The 19,643-nt window shown below is 37.8% G+C and overlaps 1 protein-coding gene across 1 annotated transcript in view; it reads right to left on the bottom strand.

Annotated features, from left to right (window-relative positions):
* The window catches only part of Otogl (otogelin like), a 136,541-nt gene extending 117,131 nt beyond the window's left edge, over positions 1-19,410 (bottom strand). The window contains exons 1-7 of the mRNA XM_051172978.1: positions 19,332-19,410; positions 18,282-18,321; positions 17,211-17,259; positions 13,410-13,476; positions 11,649-11,747; positions 10,112-10,266; positions 1,842-1,963 (exon numbers count right to left, since the gene is read on the bottom strand). Coding sequence (XP_051028935.1) covers positions 1,842-1,963; positions 10,112-10,266; positions 11,649-11,747; positions 13,410-13,476; positions 17,211-17,259; positions 18,282-18,321; positions 19,332-19,410 — 611 coding nt within the window. The remainder of the gene's footprint in view (positions 1-1,841; positions 1,964-10,111; positions 10,267-11,648; positions 11,748-13,409; positions 13,477-17,210; positions 17,260-18,281; positions 18,322-19,331) is intronic.
* Positions 19,411-19,643: the final 233 nt, after the last annotated feature.

Genomic DNA, 19,643 nt, shown 5'->3' on the forward strand with positions numbered 1-19,643 from the left:
AAGAGGATAACTTGTGGGAGGTACAGCCCGGGTGAGTGGAGATTTTGTTTTGGTTTTCTGTCAGTCATCTGTATCTGTCAGCTCTCTTTCACTGTAAATTTAAACAAACATGTATTTTTAAGAGGAAAATGGCATTCTGTGTCTTCCATTTATCAAATGGTTATTATTCTTGAAATTTTTATGAAGAAAGTCCATTTTATGAAACATCATCATTATAAGTGCCTATTACCCAAAAGCCCAAATGAAAATTCATAAAAACTGTCACTTCAGCTCTAAGAAATGCAGGTTTAACCACATTATCTTTCCATTCAAATGTTCAGCTTTCTTTTATAAGAAAATTGTAAAGCATATACTCTCTTGGTCTCTGTCCCTCTGCCTCTTTGTGTCTCTATCTCTCTGCCTGTCTCTGTGTCTGTCTGTGCTCTTTGTCTCTCTGTTGCTCTGTTACTCTGTCTCTATACCCTTCTGTCTCTCTGTTTCCCTGTGTGTCTTTCAGTGTGTCTCTCTTTCATTCTGTGTGTCTATCTTTCTATATGTCTTTGTGTATCTCTGTCTCTCTGTCTCTGTCTCTCTGTCTCTGTGTGTGTGTCTGGGTGTATGTGTGTGTATGTGCACACGCACTTGTGCATGTGTGCCATTCTATGGCCTGTACTACTGTCTTCTCATTTTTCTGTTAATGTGCTTGCATAAATCTGTACTGACACATAAAACTTTAAAAAACAAACAAATTCCAACTTTGTTTTAAAATATAATGGAAAATTATAAGAAAAAAAAAAGACCAGAAATCTGGGCCCCGTGGTACTTGCCTGTCTTCTCAAGGCAAGAGGGCTTCTGTGAGTACTTAGCTAGCCTTGCTTACATAGCAAGTAGCAGGCCAAAAAGATGTCTTGGCAAGACCTTGTACCAAGAGAAAAAAATCATTAAAAATAAATATTTCCCAAAGGGGGATAGGGCTGCTCCTGGTTGCAGGACTGACAAGATGCTCCCCTGGGGCTTTGTTCAAAGCCCTTTTTACAGTAGTGCCCTTGCCCTTGGCTGACTCTAGAGAGAGGAAAGCATCGTCATCAGTACATAGCATTGAAAGAAGGCCCATGGCTCACACACCCAACAGTGAGTTCTGAATGATGGATGCAACTGTTCCATCTCACTATTTACTTTTTCTGGCATAGCTCAGCTAAGAAATATTTAAAACTGGGTGTCTTCATAATTATTTGGATTGGAAGGAAGATTATTCCCCATGATTCCTAGTTATAACTGTACAAAATCTGTGTCGAACATAAACATCCCCTTCCCCAAAACTCTCAGGTCATCTTGTCAGCAGGCAGGAAGCCTCAGTGGCCTCACTGATCTACCAACAAGGGCAGTTGTTTACTGGCTCAGAGTCTTTGTCATGACTTCACTGGAAACTCTCAAGTGACACCCAAGCCTCACTCTCATAGACTTTGGAGGACTTCCAGAATCTTTCCCAAAGAAAAGAAAGTCGATTTTTTTTTTTTTTTTGTAAGCTGTGATACAAAGGAAAAGAGAAAATATTGAAGAGGCCAAACGTAATCGGACTTGAACTACATAAAGATAGCTCTCAATAATGCCCTCAGGAGAACATGGTACCCCTATGTGCATCTCTGTAAAGCCACCTCCATCAAGAACACTAGGATGTGGACCAGCTAGATTCCTAGATGTCTGGTGGACTTCAGTGCACTGCAGATATGATGTTTCTATGACACTACCATAAAGTCAACTGAGGAACAAGCCCTCTGCTCCCACTGTTTGTAATTTACTTCCAGTCTGAGACATCTGAAATTTCAATTAATTTCATGTACCTTTCCTTATTCTCCTCTTACCTGATTCCATCCTTTTTTATTTCATGACCATAAATTCTAATTTCCTCTTGGTTTGAAAAGAATAAGCTGATTGAGCGATAACAAGAATACACAGAACCAAGGCACTTTGGGCTGTTATGGACCTGGAAGAAAAAAAGAAGAAAGAAAGAAAGCATGGGAACTAACTGCACATATTCATACGGCTGACTGCAGCCACAGTGTACCTTTACAGCTCGCAGCACCATTAGTCCCGTTGTAAGTGAGGACCACACTTACAATTAGGATGTCTGAGATGAAAGAAATATTTACCCAATGGACAGGACATTCTCCACAGTTACGTGAAGAGCAGAGACTGATTTTTACATGAACTCTAGTGCCCCATATTTGATCACCTTCTCTTGGTGGGGAGGCCTGATGGCACTCAAAGAAAGAAAAAGCAGGCTACCAAGATGAGTAGCCTATGACCAAATAGTGGGGGAGGAGGTCCCCCTCCGTCATAGACCTAGGGGAGGGGAGTAGGGTGAAAGCGGAAGGGAGGAAGGAACAGGAGGATATAAGTGATGGGATAACAATTGAGTTATAATCTGAATAAATTAATTAAATTAAAAAAAGAAATATTTACCTCAGAAGCTGAACAATATAATTAATTTTATAAAATGTAAATTATTTCAGGATATTTATAAGCCACCTTAACCTCTGCTAGATGGTAATGTTCTTAATCTATATGATATAAGCCAGGGAGAAATAATTAATTGGACAGGAAAATCACAAGGAAACACATTTGTAGTGTTTATGTCCCTGGTATAGTATCTATATATTATTATAAGAGAATTTTGAATGGAGCTCATAAGCAATAGTTATATGTTGAAAAAGTGAACAAACCTTCATTTAAAATAAAATTCATTTTCCTTATTCCCAGATACCCTAGAAAAGAAAAGCTAAACAATAAAGGAATTATTTCTTCAGACATTTAGAGGAATTTGGTTTACTGGAAAAAAGGATAAGACGATGAAAAAGAGTAGAGGAAGAATGGATAAAAAGAGACAATGAATGTTACAGTCTCTTAACTTATCTCAAGATTAATTTCAGAAGGCTCAAAAACTAAAATATAAATAACAGAACGACATGACAGCTGAACAATATTCCTATTGGCAGCTAAAAAATGCAAAAAAAAACTTTCAAATATGAAAAGGATAAGAAAACCAGTAATTATAAGACATTTTTTAAAAAAATGAGTTCAATGTGTAAGTGGTAAATGTTATTGGTCACTTCTCATGTACCTAATACTGTCCACATTCTAAGGGATATAGGCATCAAAAGACAAATAAAATACCTGCCTTCCCATTACAAAAAAAACAGGTAAAGTGTACAACTAAATAGAAATAAAATATATCAAATTGGGTAACATTAAAAAGAAATACTAAACTAAGGGAAGGCATAGAGAATACATATCAAGATTTAGGGGAAAGTCTTTAATGTCAGGATAAGAGAAAATTCTCTGAGGTAGTAAAATTCTGTAAAAGATGAAACATGGGGGAAAACTATAAAAAGAGATCTAGAAGACTATTTAAAACAAAGAGACAAGAAATGCAAAGTTTAAGGGAAGGAATTTGACTAATGTAGTCTCAATATCTAGGAACCTGCTCTTCAATCCCAATTGGAGAACAAAATGATAAAAGGTTGATAGATATCAATACACGGAGGGGGGTCTAATGAAGCCAGAGTATACTTCTGAACCTCACATTAGCCAAACAAGCCCTCTCCACAAATATATCAATAGTCCAAACCAGCTTTTAAACACTTATTCTCAAATGTGAACAAATATTCATGAATCATTTATCATTTGAGGAAAGCTCATACTATGAAAGGCAGAACCAAAGAAACAATGAGAAAAGAAAGTCAAAGAAAGAATAACAATTTTTTTGCTTTGGTTATATAAGTGATTTATATAATTAAATCTTTAATTTAATTTAAGATGTTAATTTAAAGCCCACTCTCACCATATCTCTTCAATATAGTACTTGACATCCTAGCCAGAGCAGTAAGATCACTAAAAGCGATCAAGGGAATAGAAATTGGAAAGGGGAATTCAAAGTATTGCTATTCACAAATGATATGATGGTATGCATAAGTGATCCCAAAAACCCTACCAGAGACCCCTACAGCTGATAAACACCTTTAGCAAAGTGGCTGAATACAAAATTAACACAGAAAAACAATAGCCTTCCTTATACAAATGACAAATGTGCTCAGAAATATATTAGGGAAGCTGCTCCCTTCACAAAAGCCATGAATAATATAAATTATCTGGGTACAATTCTAACCAAGCAGGACCCATATGAGAAAAACTTCAAGCCTCTAAAGAAAGAAATTGAAGAAGATATCAAAAGCTGGAAAGATATCCTATACTCGTTGATTGGGAGGATTAACATAGTAAAAATGGCATCTTACCAAAAGCAATCTATAGATTCAATGCAATACCCATCAAAATATCAACACAATTCTTGAAAGATCAATTCTCAACTTCATATGAAGAAACAAAAAAACCAGAATAACTAAAGACAATCATATAAGATAAAACAACTTCTGGAGGTATTTCCATCCCTGAATTCAAGCTGTACTATAGAGCAATAGTAATAAAAAAAACTGCACAGTATGGGCATAAAATAGACTGGTTGATGGGTAGAATCGAATTGAAGACCCAAAAATAAGTCTACACATGTACAGACACTTGATTTTTGACAAAGGAGCCAAAACCAGCAAAATGGTGCTGGTCTAACTGAACATCTATATGTAGAAAAGTGCAAATAGATCTGTATTTATCACTCACACAAAACTCAAATCCAAGTGGATCAATATAAAACCAGATACACTAAATATATTAGAAGAGAAAATGGGGAAGAGCCTTGAACTCATTGACACAGGAGACAGTTTCCTGAACAGAACACCAACAGCTCATGCTTTAAGATCAAAAATTAATAAATGGGACCTCGTGAAACTGAAAAGCTTCTGTAAAGCAAAGAACATTGCCAATAGAACGAATCTGCTTTGTATAGATTGGGAAAATATCTTCACCAATCCTACATCTGACAAAGGGCTAATATGAAAAATATATAAAGAACTCAAGAAATTAAACACCAAAAAATGAAATAACCTGTTAAAAATGGGGTACAGCACTAAAAAGAGAACTCTCAACAGAGGAATATCAAATGGCCAAGAAACACTTAACGAAATTCTCAATGTTGGGGGCTAGAGAGATGGCTCAGTGTTTAAAAGCACTGCCTGCTGTTCCAAAGGACCTAGATTCAGTTCCCAGTATCTACACAGCAGCTCACAACTGTCTGTAACTCCAAGATCTGACACCCTCACACCAATGTACATAAGTTAAAATTAAGTAGAAAAAATTTTTTTTAATTCTCAATGTCATTAATCATCAGGTAAATGCAAACCAGACTGCCTCAAAGATGATGAGCATCTGAGAACCTCCGTATGGAGTTGGTTTCAAATGTGGCAAACAAGCCACTGAACAAAATGTCCTTGTTTCTACCACAGATAGAATTCTGCCTAAAAATGGGCCAGCTTGGATACAGGCAGAGTCCACAGTCAAATTGTGCCAAGACAGGTTAAACAAGTCCTTAATAGTTCCTGCCTCACAAATATGTCTGTCAAATACTGAACCAGAGCCTGGAGATGATGCTACAACATTATAGAGTTTTGGGTGACTGTTCAGACAGCAAATTTTTCTCTGTCATCTTCTCCTTTGGGAAGCTGCCAACCTGCACTCCCTACATACTCAGGTAATCAAATTTTTTCCTTCTCAAGTCTCTGATGGGGTTGAAGACTAGATAGTTTAGTTTTACAATTAAGCTTAGTTGTTTAGGGGTTAAGATATTTTTAGGCCTAAATAGATATTGCAGGTTGATAGAAATATATATATATATATATATATATATGGTAAATACTGATTTACATTCAGAGTTTTAGAATCACCAAGATAGGAAAGATGTTTTCTTCAAGGCTGCTAAATACAAATAGCCAAAACATTATGAATGTAACATTAATATAATTCCTGATTGTTTTATTGTTCTTCTTACTGTAGGTACTTTATTGTATATATGTTTAATAATATAAATGTATATGTAAAAGTATTTAATTAAAAATATCTCTCTAAAAATTTCATCTTAAAAACAAACAAATAAAAAAAGACTCTGTGATTCTATCTTACACCTGTCAGAATGGCTAAGATAAAAAACTCAAGTGTTATCTCATGCTGGTGAGGATGTAGAGAAAGGGGAACACTCCTCCATTGCTAGCGGGAGTGCAAACTTGTACAACCTCTTTGGAAATTAATCTAGCATTAATCAGAATTAATCAGAAATTTGGGAATAGTTCTACCTCAAGACCCAGCTATACCACTCTTGGACAGATACTCAAAAGATGCTCCACCATACAACAAGGACACTTGCTCAACTATGTTCATAGAAGCTTTATTTATAATAGCCAGAATCTGGGAACAACCTAGACATATTTCAACTGAAGAATGGAAAACGAAACTGTGGTACATTTACACAGTGTAATACTACGCAGCTATTAAAAACAAGGAAATCATGAAATTGGCAGGCAAGTGGATGGAACTAGAAAAGATCATCCTGAGTGTGGTAACCCAGAGTCAGAAAGACACATATGATAATATACTCACTCACAAGCAGATTTTAGTCATATGATCCAGGATAAACGTACTACAATTCACAGACCCAAAAAAAGATAAGTAACAAGAAGGACCCAAGGGAGGATACTTAAATTTCACTCAGAAAGAGAAATAAAATAGACAGACGAAGTAGTTGAAGAGAGGGAACAAAGTATGAGAGGGAGTGCAGAGAGAAGTAAGAGTGGGGAGAGTAGGAGAGGGAGGACAGAGGCCAGCAGAGAGAAGAGAAACCATGGGAGGAAGTTTCTCTGTGACACTCTGAAAACCTAAGACAGTGTAGGCTTCCAGTAAGACTTGGGGGTGTCTCTAGCTGAGACTCTCAGACTGAAAAGGACACCTTTTAACTAGACCGGACACTTAGTGGAGGGAGGGGAACACTAATACACCCACAAGAACTTAGACCCAAAATTTACCTGCCTAAAAGGTGTGTAGGGATAAAGATAGAGGAGAGACTGAGGGAATGTCCAATGAATGTCTGACCTAACCTGAGACCCACCCCACAGGAAAGAGCCAACCCTTAACACTATTAATGATATTCTGCTATGCTCACAGATAGGAACCTAGCATAGCTGTCCTCTTAAAGGCTCCACCCAGCAGTGGATGGAAACAGATGCTTAGACTCACAGCCAAACATTGGGGGAAGCTTAGAGAGTCTTGTAGAAAAGTGGGGGGAAGGATAGAAGGACCTAGAGGTGACAGGAGCTCCACAAGAAAACCAACAGAGCCAACTAACCAGGGCCCAGAGGGACTTGCATAGGCTGAAGCACTAACCAAGGGCCATGCATGGACTGGACCTAGGCTCCCTATACAGATGTAGCTGATAGGCAGTTCAGGCTTCATGTGGATCTCCTCATAAGGAGAGTGGGAGTTGTCTCTGACATGGACTCTGTTGGCTGCTTTTTTATCACATCTCCCTAGCGGGGCTGCAGGGAAAGAGGAGGCTCTCAGTCCTGATGGACTTGAGCTGGGGTAGATTGTTGAGGGGAGGAGAAATAAGGGGGCCTCTCTTCTCCAAGGAGTAAGGGAGGGCAGACAGGGAAGAGGAAGAGAGGGTGGGACCTGAAGGAAAGAAGAGAGGGGGCAAAAATCAGGATGCAAAGTGAGCAAATTAATTAATTTGTGGGGAGTGAAAGACAGCAAGGTTATTTTTGTTACATATGTATTGATGAAATCTTTTAACCTATGAATCTATATATATTACCTTCATAAAAATAAGATAAAATATAAATAAAAATAACAGGGGTTTGAAAAGGAAATGCATGTTAATATTCTTTTTCGGAAGTATTTCATCTTTTAAACCTAAATTTCCCCCATAGAGCATTGTGAAATCACTTGAATACCCCATAAATTTAAAAGATATAGCTAATAAAATTAGTATTTTTAATAATACGTAGCACAGAGGAAAGTTCTAGATATAAAATTTAGTGAAAACATAGAACAGAATATTAAACAATACTTCAAGTTATGAATTTGCATGAAATCTAAATAAAACAACCATATATATATATATATATATATATATATATATATATATATATATATATATATATATGAAACCATTAACAATAGCATCTCTTGAATGATAGATAGCTCTTAAAAGTTTTAGACTCATGACTTTTTTCAATTTTTCAAAAAATGAAGTGAATGACTTTTTTTAGCCAATAAGAAAGACTGCATTAAAGTAAATATTCTTGGATGAAAAAAAATCCCATTATTGAAAACTAGACCCAATAGAAATAGTCTCTGTTAACTTAAGGAGCATGGTTCTGCATTCTGCACTCTAGTTTGTTACATGATAGATTATCTAGTTGGCATCTTTGGTCTCAATAAAGCGAGACACTGAAAGAGAACATTCCAATGAGAAAGTCAAAAGAGTTCAAGAGGCCAGAATTCTGGGTGGGTGGAGACCGAATAGTAAGTAACAATGGGATAATATGGCAGAGCAGAATGCTGGAAGCATTCGATTTGGGCCACTCTTCTCTTCCCAAAAAGATTACTGTTTATCCCACTGCCCCCATAATTTTCCCTCCATTGTATTTTTACTTTATTTTTTATTATAATTTTATTTTATTGTTATTTTTCTTTTTTATGTATACAGTTATTTTATTACACATAAATACAATAAACTACATACAGCAAGAAGAAAGAATTATAAGAATGTTACATTCATAATGTTTTGGGTATTCAAGTTTGGCAACCTTGAAGAAAACATCTTTCCTAGCTTGGTGCATCTAAAATTCTGAATGTAGTCCCCTGAAGGGGGAGACCTGGTGGCACTCAGAGGAAGGATAGCAGGTTACCAAGAAGAGACTTGATACCCTATGAGCATATACAGAGGGAAGAGGTCCCCCTCAGGAACAGTCATAGGGGAGGGAAATAAGGGGAAAATGGGAGGGAGGGAAGAATGGGAGGATACAAGGGATGGGATAACCATTGAGATGTAACAAGAATAAATTAATAAAAAAATAAAAAAATAAAATTCTGAATGTAAATCAATACCTATCATAACTCATCTCTATCAACTTAAAACATCTATCTAGACCTAAAATCATCTTAACCTCTAAACAACTAAGCTCAATTGTAAAACTAAATTATCTAGTCTTTAACCCCAAAATCCAACACTGCCCCCAAATTTGGCATTCAATATTCCTCACTGTCTCAGAGGATCCAAGACCCATAGCACAGATGCAAAGTTTTGCATCACCCAGCAGGGGGAAGTTCAGGCAACTACAACATGAGTTATAGCGGTAAAACCGAATTTCAACATTTTGTCTATAAAAAGTTAGCTTTTGAATGGGGCATCACAGAACTCCCATGATTATGATTTGAAGTGCTTCACTAGTTGAGAAAGAATGTCCCTTAAATCCTTGCTTGAGCTACTGCTCTTCAGTCGCTGAGCTTTGAGATATTTCCTAGGAATTCACTGGACTTGGAAATTCTGAAACTAAGCACTAGTCCTATGAGCTCAATCACGCAGCATGAATCTACCTCACAATTACATAATCCACATGATCCCTTTCAAGCATAAGATTCCCCTATACATCAAAGGTTTCTTTTGTTTTATTTTATATTTGCATTTACTTATCATTTTTGGGGGGTGGGCCAAAAATCCAAACCAGAGTCTTGTACATGCTAAAATATTTGCTCTACCATTGAGCTATATTCCCTAGGCCAGGGGTAGCACTTTTAAAAAATTAAAGCAATAGGGCATCTCAGTCAAAATAGCAAGAAGGGAGAAAATATGAATAATATTATTAATATCTGACTCTACCCTCTTCCAAATTATCAAATAAAACCCAAATGTCAGGGATATTGGTGAGAGTTGCTATAGTAATAAACACATGGTATTTCTCCACAGCCTGTAAGACATCCCCTCATGGATTCAATCCCTGTTGCTAACATATCAGTCATCATCTCAATAGAATTACACTCAATATGGCCACAAATTTGGGCCATTGCATGGAGAGAAGAACTTTACGTGTTCTCTAATTATTGTCTATTTCTGATCATTTGTCCAATGCTTTTAAAATACATTATATCCAAGTATTGATTTTTTAATTGATTAAATTCAAGTCCCACCTACCCATACTGTGTACTGTGGCTCCAAACTACCACAGTCCTTTGCAAATATATAAGAACAGCTTCCTGGGAGGTAATAGTAGATTCCATCAAATGTTTCAAAGTGATACTGTCCCCAAGTTTTACAAATTCCATCTCTGCCACTTCCCATGTTTGGGACTGAAAGAAAACAAAGTACTATTTAGTATTGTAAAATAAATCACATTTACCTCAAAATGTTCAGTCATAATAAGTAATCATAATTTTCACCAAACTGAATATTGTTTCTCTTTGAGTGGTCCAAGGCAGAGGAAGAAACAAGTATCACTGAACTATCAGCTACTCTTAAAAACTATCCAATTCCTTAAAGAAAACCAAGTCTCCAAATTGCTATGAACAAGGGACTTATGTTAGAAATTCTGGGAGTTCACAGCCAGTCTGGTCTACAAAGTGAGTCCAGGACATCAAGAGAAACACTGTCTGAAAAGAAAAACAAAGAAAGAAGAAGGAGGAGGAGGAGGAGGAAGAGGAGGAGGAGGAAGGAAGGAAGAAGATACACAAAGACGGTAATGTTGATAACACAAATGAATGACTCAGAAAAGAAAGAAAGGTCATTATGGAATGTCCTAGAACAGCATGGGCAGCAGAAGACTGCTCCAGTTTCTATAATTCTTTTTTAATGCCCTTATGGTATCCAAAGAGAAAAATAAACGATGACCAAAAAAAGAAAAAAGAAAAAAAAATCACGTTTACCCATGCCTGGAAAATAGAGCTGGAGGCATTAGTCATCCAGAGTTTCCTGGAATCTCCAAAATAATGACCTCAAACCGGTGAAATTTCAAACAATATTTATTTTAAATCAAAGCACTTCATCTACTATGAGCATGCCTGTCCTCTAGATAAGCTTCTGCCCTGTTTTATCTTTATTTGTGCTACTTATCATTATTACTGTGGGTGTGGTGTGTATGGGTCACGGTGTGTCACAGCAAGCAGGTGTCTAAGGACAAGGTTATGGAGTTGTTTCTCTCCTTCTACCTGGGAATATGTGGGTTCTGAGGCTAGACCGCTAATCATAACGCTCAGCAACAAGGGCTTTTCCCATCTGAGTCATCTTACCATTCCCTCTTTTTTTTTTTTTGTATATTTTAAGTGTTTCACTTTATAATAATGTAAAAAGCAGTAATTCCCAGTACCTAAAGAATTCTCAGTACTATTTCTAATCTATATACTGAATACCCTACTAGCCAAATACAAAGACGAGATGCTTCAAGTAAAATATATTAAGCAAAAGAGAGGCATAAATAAAAAGATGGCCCTGCTGGTCTAGTGCTACAGAAAGTAGGAAAAATAATACTTAAGGAAATTGAGATCAGTGGGAGGGGAAAGTGCACACATCTATTTTCTTTTACAGTGTTTCTAAATTACTTCAAACCGATGAAAATAAATTTTGAGCTCTGTAGTTAATGTCCCAAATCCCAGAGGATGAACACTTCCAAGTAAATCATGACTTAATGTTCTCTTTCATATCCCATAACTCTCTCATAAATATCCCTGAAACTTACCAATCTGGCACCTTGTCCCGAGAGCTTGGAATATTTGACAGTCACACGTTCCTGTCTTAGAACAGAAAGCCCCGTTAAGGCATTCATGAGGGCAAGAACCTAAGGGGCAAAATAAAAACTTATCTTCTGGCATGGATCAGCTCATATAAACACAATATGTCACGGTCTCACTTGGACTTACTGTAACACTGTAACTTAAACAGAACTCGGGCCTTGTGCCTTGCGGTGCTAAAGAATTAAGCCATCAAATCTCTATCTATTCCTTTCATTATGTGTGCTCTGAAGCAAGAAAGACAGGCTTTCACATCTCAAAGTACTTTGGGAGAAAAGGTTAGCCTCCTTCGAGCAATTGAAAGGTCAAGTTCCCATGTAAGGAATCTCTGTCTCGGATGACGAGAACCAGAAATACCCAAGCTGTAGATGATTCCCTGCGCTGAATTTGGACCACTTCCCACCAGCCCTTTCTCCGGGAGCAAGCGCTGTACTGAAGAATAACTCAGATCATGCTCACTTCGGGGGCGGTGGGCAGGGGGAGTTAAGCAAAGCATAAACTCAAAGCGAGGCTCCCACCTTCGAGGAGAAAGGTGACACATTTCGTTTGAAGTTTGTGCATTAACAGCAAAGCTGGATTATAAATGTCTCAGCCTTTGGAAATCCGTGCTTAACAAAGTTGAGACAGAAAGCAAAAGTCACTTCTGGCTGCCCCCACCCCCGCCCAATACTTTTCTCGTGGAAAGAAAACTTGCCACGAGGAAATACACTAAAAAGAAGAAACAAATTGCTATAAGTTTTCCAAAATTTCAAAGGCATCTCCTGAGTGCGTTTGAGAAGGCACATGAACGCAAGTGGAAATGTTTCATCTGTTAAGGAGAAGACAGTGGCAACTGGCAAGACTCAGGCCGAAGGGACCTCAGCTACACATAAGAAGCAAAGAACATCTCTGAGTCACTGTGAAATGTAGCAAAAGAAGTTGGGCCTGTCTGGAAGGTATCACATTGGTAAAGACACTTACCTAAATGTACTAACAAACATTGTCTGCCAAACACAGGGACAAAGTCCTGTTCATTTTTCCCCCTCAACATCCATTGATTTCCCTTTTTCATTTTAAGGCCTATAGATCTCTAGGTAAACTTTAAATGAGGGGGGAAAAGGAACTGTTAAACCAAAATACAAGTGAAAATGTTTGGTTTTTCTTTAAGAGACACACCTATCCCTACACTTGGATCAGGTAGTATTACATTTTTTCCAGTGGGTAGGTGTCTAAATATTTAGATAAACAAACACAGATTTTTTTTTAAGTATTTACAAAGCTGCTTACTCTCCTGAAAGCAACTATTAAACTAAATCTAAAAAGAGTCACTGTGACTTTATACATGATAATAATTACTTTGGTTTCTTTGAATTTTAAGCTACCATCAGTTTTCTGCTTAATAAAAACAGTAAACTGCTAAGATAAACTGTGGACGGTGGGGAGTGAAGGAATAATTATTCATTCAGAGCAAAAGAAAAAAAAAGTCTGATACCCCCTGGTGTTTTCTCTAGTCGCACTGTTGTCAGCTTCGTCTAAACGCTTAGTTCTGGCCATTTCTGGGAATGGTTTGGATTTGTTTTGCATAGAACATGAATGTAAAAGACTATGACTGCTACTACCCTGGTTCAGTGCCTTCCCTGTATATAGGGAGACGATCAAGAATTGATTTAATATACCCCCAAGGGATCCTCTCAGAAGATATATACAAAGGAACAGCCACCCGCACTGACCTTTTATTTTGCTCTCACCCCAATTAATGGCTTCATGGAAAAAATATCTCGGAGAGGTTGCTTCGAACTTTAAAACAGAGAAATAAAAATGCAAATTAGGACATCCATTGAACATAAGCCAAACGTGCAAATGGAAGAATTCTGGGAAGCAATGGTGAATACAGAGATTATTAAGTGCTGACTTTAATGTGTCTTTCTATTGTGGAGACCATCTCAGTGAAGAAGAAGAAGAAGACGAAGAAGACGAAGAAGAAGAAGAAGAAGAAGAAGAAGAAGAAGAAGAAGAAGAAGAAGAAGAAGAAGAAGAAGAAGAAGAAGAAGAAAGGCTTCCCTTGGGAGGACGGTCAGAAGAGCTGGCCTCAAGCCTTCTTTTCATCTCCTCGGCAACTTGGACAAAGTGTTTGTCCTCTAAGCCATCACTCCCCTTGCTCCTACCCCAGTCCACCAGCCCTTTGTGAAAGAAGTCCTGAAAAAGCACTGTGTTTGTATTAACTGATTCCTTGCATACAAAAGTAGCAACTCTCTGACATCATCAGGTACAAGTGTGTTAGGCGTGAGGTGCACAGAGTCGAAACACAACAGTCAGGGGTGACCTCCCTGCATATCAGACTATGAAAACACCACTCACAAAAACACCATCTGACCGCTTACTTCTATTTAGACACACTTCCTATCAGCCTCAACAGTTTATGTCCACGGTTCTGCCATGATGTCAAGTTTAATTCTCTCTTCGACCATACTGTTTTTAGCAGCCTAAATCAAACAGACATCAACGTTACCGAGCGCATACCATCTTTAGCTGTGAAATAATGTATGCCAATCCTTGCAATGGAAGCCAATCCCTCATCTCTGATGTTTGACAAACGTATAACGACTTCAACTGTGCCTCACACTGGCCTAAGTATGTAAACAAATTATCTAGCCTTGGTGTCCAACAAATAAAAATGAATAACAATATCTCCCTTATAGAATTATGAGGATCATGTAAAATAATTAACACTTTAATAACAGTGTCAAGCATAGAATATGGATGATTGACTTATTGCCTCTTCCTGTTACTAAATGAAAATGGAATATAGGGGCTAGCAGATAGTAGGTAAAGTATAGTGACCTGAGTTGGATTTCCAGGACCACATGATGGAGAGCTGAAGAGACTCCCAGAAGTTGTTTTCTGACATCCATGTGCATGCCATGGCATAAGAACACACACACACACACACACACACACACACACACACACACACACACATATACACACACATGCTATAAATAAATAAATAGATGATAGATAGATAGATAGATAGAAACAGAGACATAGATATTAGATAGATGAGCAGATGATATAATTTTAAAACTAAATATACTGTATTATACTGAACTAAGGTAAATACATACATTTGCTTCTTATTCCACTCAACTCTGACCTACTCTAAGGAAATCCCAGTGACCACTGAACATCTCAGCTTCCTAATGATTTACCATCCCTTCTGTTTATCCAGCACCATTACACATCTCACGGTGCCAAGTTTCACACTCAGTCTTAGCTTTGGAGCACATCTGAACTTAGAATGGTTTACTACTTCACTAAGTGGGGCATTTTCCTCTTCATGTTACGTACATAGCATCATATAACTCACGGTGACTCGGATTCAGTGAACCATTTGAACAGAAATGATTTCTTTACATGAAGTTTCTAAATCACAAGCATGGCTATTCTTGTTCCTGTGTTTAAAACATGATTCCTGGTGTGTCAGCAACAAGTACCAAGTGAACTGGAAAAGAGATATTATTCAAATGAGAATCTGCCTCTTGTCGTATTTAGTTATGACTAAAGCAGACTCTAACGATGCCCTTTCTGCCCACCTCAGATTCACCAGGGTTTCTGCGGTCATGTCGAGCCTCCAGCTCCAAGCACAGCCTTCTTTTTATCTCTGCCTGAGGACGGAGTCCAAGCAAGACTTTAAAGATATATAAGACACACTAGCTCCTCTCTTTGATCAGTAGAGAAAAAGGAATTGATGGATGATAAATATTCCAGTTTCCCCAGCCCTTGCAGAAACAAGGGTGACAGGCTACACGGTTCCTTGTCATGTTCCTAATAAGACCAAGCCCCAGCTGCCAAGATCAGAAAGCCACCACCGCCACTAACATGCCCTGTGTTGAATTTTCTCCCTTTCTCCTCTCACTTTTGTCTAAGCCTCCTTTGTGTAGTTCCCAAGAGCTGTTTACCTAAGTCTTGCTCTCAGTGCCTCCTTGCTCTCAGACAAATTACTGACTATAATGCAAAGAATGTGGCAGTAGGTGCACATATTCACACAACTGTTGAAAGACGGCCAGCCACTCTTTCTCCTTCCCGATCACACCCCCACAGCAGGGTGGACAGCACCATAGAGATGTGCCCTGTGTAAGGAAATCACTGTAACACTTACATGCATGCCATTTATAGAAGTCTATGCCTAGGCTTTACTTGCTTACGTCATTGCCAGCATATTTCTGTGGACAGTTATCCATCCATCAGTGTTATTTGCTCACATGCAGAGGAATGAAGTGAGTGTGGATGGCCTTAAAGCCTATTTCTAAGCACTGTACTGCATGACTGTGTGACCTCACTGCTCCCTGTCACATTTCTTCCTTGAACACTTAACGGGCATTAAATGGTCTTGACACCTGTTCTCTGGCTACAGGAAACAGAAGTGCGAGTCCCCTGCTTTTCGTCCTGCCTAAAATGGACACCAAGGCAAAGCAAGTGCATCCCTACTTAGCAACAGGGGAGAGACATTTCCCTAACTCCTAGTGGGTGGACCACACAGATCCTCGCAGCATGTAAATGGATACTGGTTCAGTCCGCCTGCAACTCTAACTGTGGGGTAGAAATGTTTCTAAAGCTCATTTATTTGAACATGCCAACTATAATTTGATATCAATGAAATCACATTGTCCGGTATCCTTTGTATAAGAGGAGGCAGGCAGAAAGTCCTCAAATTTAACAGTATATGGCTGATATATATACTGTTACACCATACACTGTTTTATGGATATATAATATATAATATAATATATATATATATTAGAGGATCCCTAGGAGTTGGAGTTGCCGGTGGATCTGTGTGGTCCACCCACTAGGAGTTAGGGAAATGTCTCTCCGCTGTTGCTAAGTAGGGATGTGCTTGCTTTGCCTTGGTGTCCATTTTAGGCAGGACGAAGAACACGGGACTCACACTTCAGTTTCCAGTAGCCAGAGAACAGGTGTCAAGACCATTTAATGCTGATTAAGTTTTCAAGGGAGAAATGGGACAGGGAGCAGTGGGGTCACAGAAACACCCGTAATTTAGATATTTTAGAAACCATGAAAGCTGTCTGTCAGGACATCAGGAATATCTAGTGTTCTCTTGCAATCTTTCAGCCATATCATTTCGGTCTTTCTTCATTTCTTTTTATGTGTATTTGCCTTGTTGCTATTGTCCTAACCAATATGGAGATTAACTTCTAAATCATTCAAATGTTCTAGCAAGTAGATGGTATCCAATGCACATAGACACAGAGGACTATGTGCAGGATACTGAGATGAATGAGGAGAAAGGAAAAAAAGTGTTTCACTCCAAACAAATTAATGTGAGCTGAGAATATATTTGAGGGTCTCAATAAAATAAAAGATGCAGAGCAATGCCTTCGCCTCTCCCTGCGCCTGTCTTCTTTTCAGCATTCCATTCCCTTCACAAAGGTCTCATTGTTGAAGTGACAGCAGAGACCAAAGCAGAAGGAGTTATTTCTTTGCCTCTCCCCATCAGAGGCATAACCTACCTGTGCTGCTAACAGAGCTCTTTTCTGTTCATTTTCGTGAAACTCACTTCTGCAAGAAAACACAAAGAACTTGTGTAGTCAGAGGCCCCTGGGCAACCTGAACAGCCATTCCCAAGAGGGAGCTGGTGTTTTCCTCCGGATCTCCATCACGTTATCAAAGAGGCCTTTCTTGGTTTAACATTTAAAGGGCCCCTCCCCTCTTTGTAAGGGTGAGATTTGGGTGGTGGAGCTGTCTCATTTTACAAAATTCGGGACTGTCCCCAAATCTCCAACTCTGATATAAACTGAATTTTAGGAAGGAACTTTGAAATTGAGAAATAAACAAAATGGTATAATATTATAGCACCAAGAGGCATAGTTTATTCTCCCTGGGACATCAAAGAGTCTGCTGAAGTGGATATTTACCAAGGATGCATTTACTTTTCCAAACATAATATTCAGGTTGTATTTGTTCTATGTCATTAAGAAGAAGAATGATATAAATGTGAGGACATTTAATGCCAGTTATCTAAACCAAATCATTAATTCACTAAGTTATGCACATAGTTTATGGAATTTCACATTTTGTATTATATTTATCAACAAAGATATTCTTTAAAAAGCAAATGAATGTAATTCTGATTTCTCATTAATCATTCTGATTAATCAAGGTAGGAGAAACTACTTTCATTATTTTTCACTAGATCCATTTTAGTCACTTAATCCCTAAAATCAGTTTTACTATATGTTAACAAGATAATACATTTGCAGCCAATAATATATGTCAACAGGAAAACTGTAAAGAGATATATTACTGGATGTAACCTCTTTACAAACCTTTGAAATGAAACAAATGTCTCTTTAGTACCTGCAGGCAGTGGGAAACACCAAGATCTTTTCACAAATAGAAAAGTGGATGCCCAGTCACTTCTAATGTTTGGAAACATTCCAAAGGAGAACATCTCATGATTGTTGTCAGGGTTTCACCTGTTACCTTAAAAGTGGACAGAACTGTCCACTGCATTTGGCATATTCTTATTCCTTCAATGTCTCAGAACATAAAGACAACAAAAGAAAAGAAAACCAACTTACTCTGATGTTTCTGTCGGAACAGATGACGCACAAATGTATCCTGCCAGAGATAAATGCAAGTTGGTGAGACTGTAAGACACGAATAGCTTAATCTGTGTTCTGCTATTTAATGAATCATTTTTATCCAGATCCTAAATATGGGGACTGAGATTCGCTTCACTTTTGTTCTTTCTAGAGGGTTCTGATGAGCAAATAATCTGTGATACACCTGAGGTGGCCAATAATTCTGAAAGTATGGCCAGTGTCTGTAGATTTACACAGTGCTGTCACCCAACAGAATGGGGGCTACACATGGACTCACGGAACTATTCTAGTTAAAACACTTAGTATTTGGCAAGTGTGAGCATGATGCAAAACAAGCCACAGAATGATCATGTGGAACAAGCCAACCTCAGTGCCTTCCAACACAGCATTCTACATGTCTCTCCTTGAGAGCTAAGTGCTGCTATGGTGGTAAGATTGTAACCTTCCCGTGTCTTTCACACTTCTGTCCTGTCCATTTCTGCCATTTCCCCCTACATTTCCAAAACATAAACCCCCTTTTCAGAGATTAAAAAATATACATAAACAAATGCTATCTCCATTTAAAAAATTAATACAGATTAATTTATAGGTATGCTTGTTATAAAAATTAAAATTTAATTCATGGTCACAAATGTTAAGGTTAGATGTAAAAACTTTTTTGGATTTTTAGATTTTTAACGATGCAAAATGAGTTTAAAAACTATTTCTCTTTATTATAAAGGTTCAAATGCTTATATTACATATGGAAAACAATTTAAATCATACTTGAAAAAGGAGTAAATTAGAATGACAGGACACTGTGATAAAGGCATGATTTTTAAACAACCACTAAAGAAAATTTAAAGAATACCAAGGACATAAATTTTCTACACTCTTAAGAATTCAGTAAAATTGTCAAAATGTTATTTAGTGCATAGCTATTCTAACAACTTTAAAATGCTTGAGAATTAACATAAAAGGAAACAATATCAATTTTAAGACAGAATGACACATGATAAGTGAATGTGAAAATACAAAAGTTCTTACCTGGTAATGAAAACAGCAGTATATTAAACGAGAAAATACTCCAAGGTAACATTAACTTGAGTTTTCTCACAGTGTTCATTTCAGTGGAGTCTTTCTCCCTGAACTGAAACCAAATTGTTGGTCTTCACTATGATGGCATCTTACAAGTGTGAGTGTTGGTTGTGTGCTCAAATTCAAATGAATACACCTATGGGATAAAACAACTGAAAGAAAAAAAAAAAAAACAGACTTTCTAACTACACACAGCCGCTGAGGTTTTAAGACTCACAGTCAGCCCTTTGGCTGAGTCTCTCATTAGCAACGCAAGGCAGC

This window comes from Acomys russatus, chromosome 31, assembly GCF_903995435.1.
Source record: "Acomys russatus chromosome 31, mAcoRus1.1, whole genome shotgun sequence".
NCBI lineage: Eukaryota > Metazoa > Chordata > Mammalia > Rodentia > Muridae > Acomys > Acomys russatus.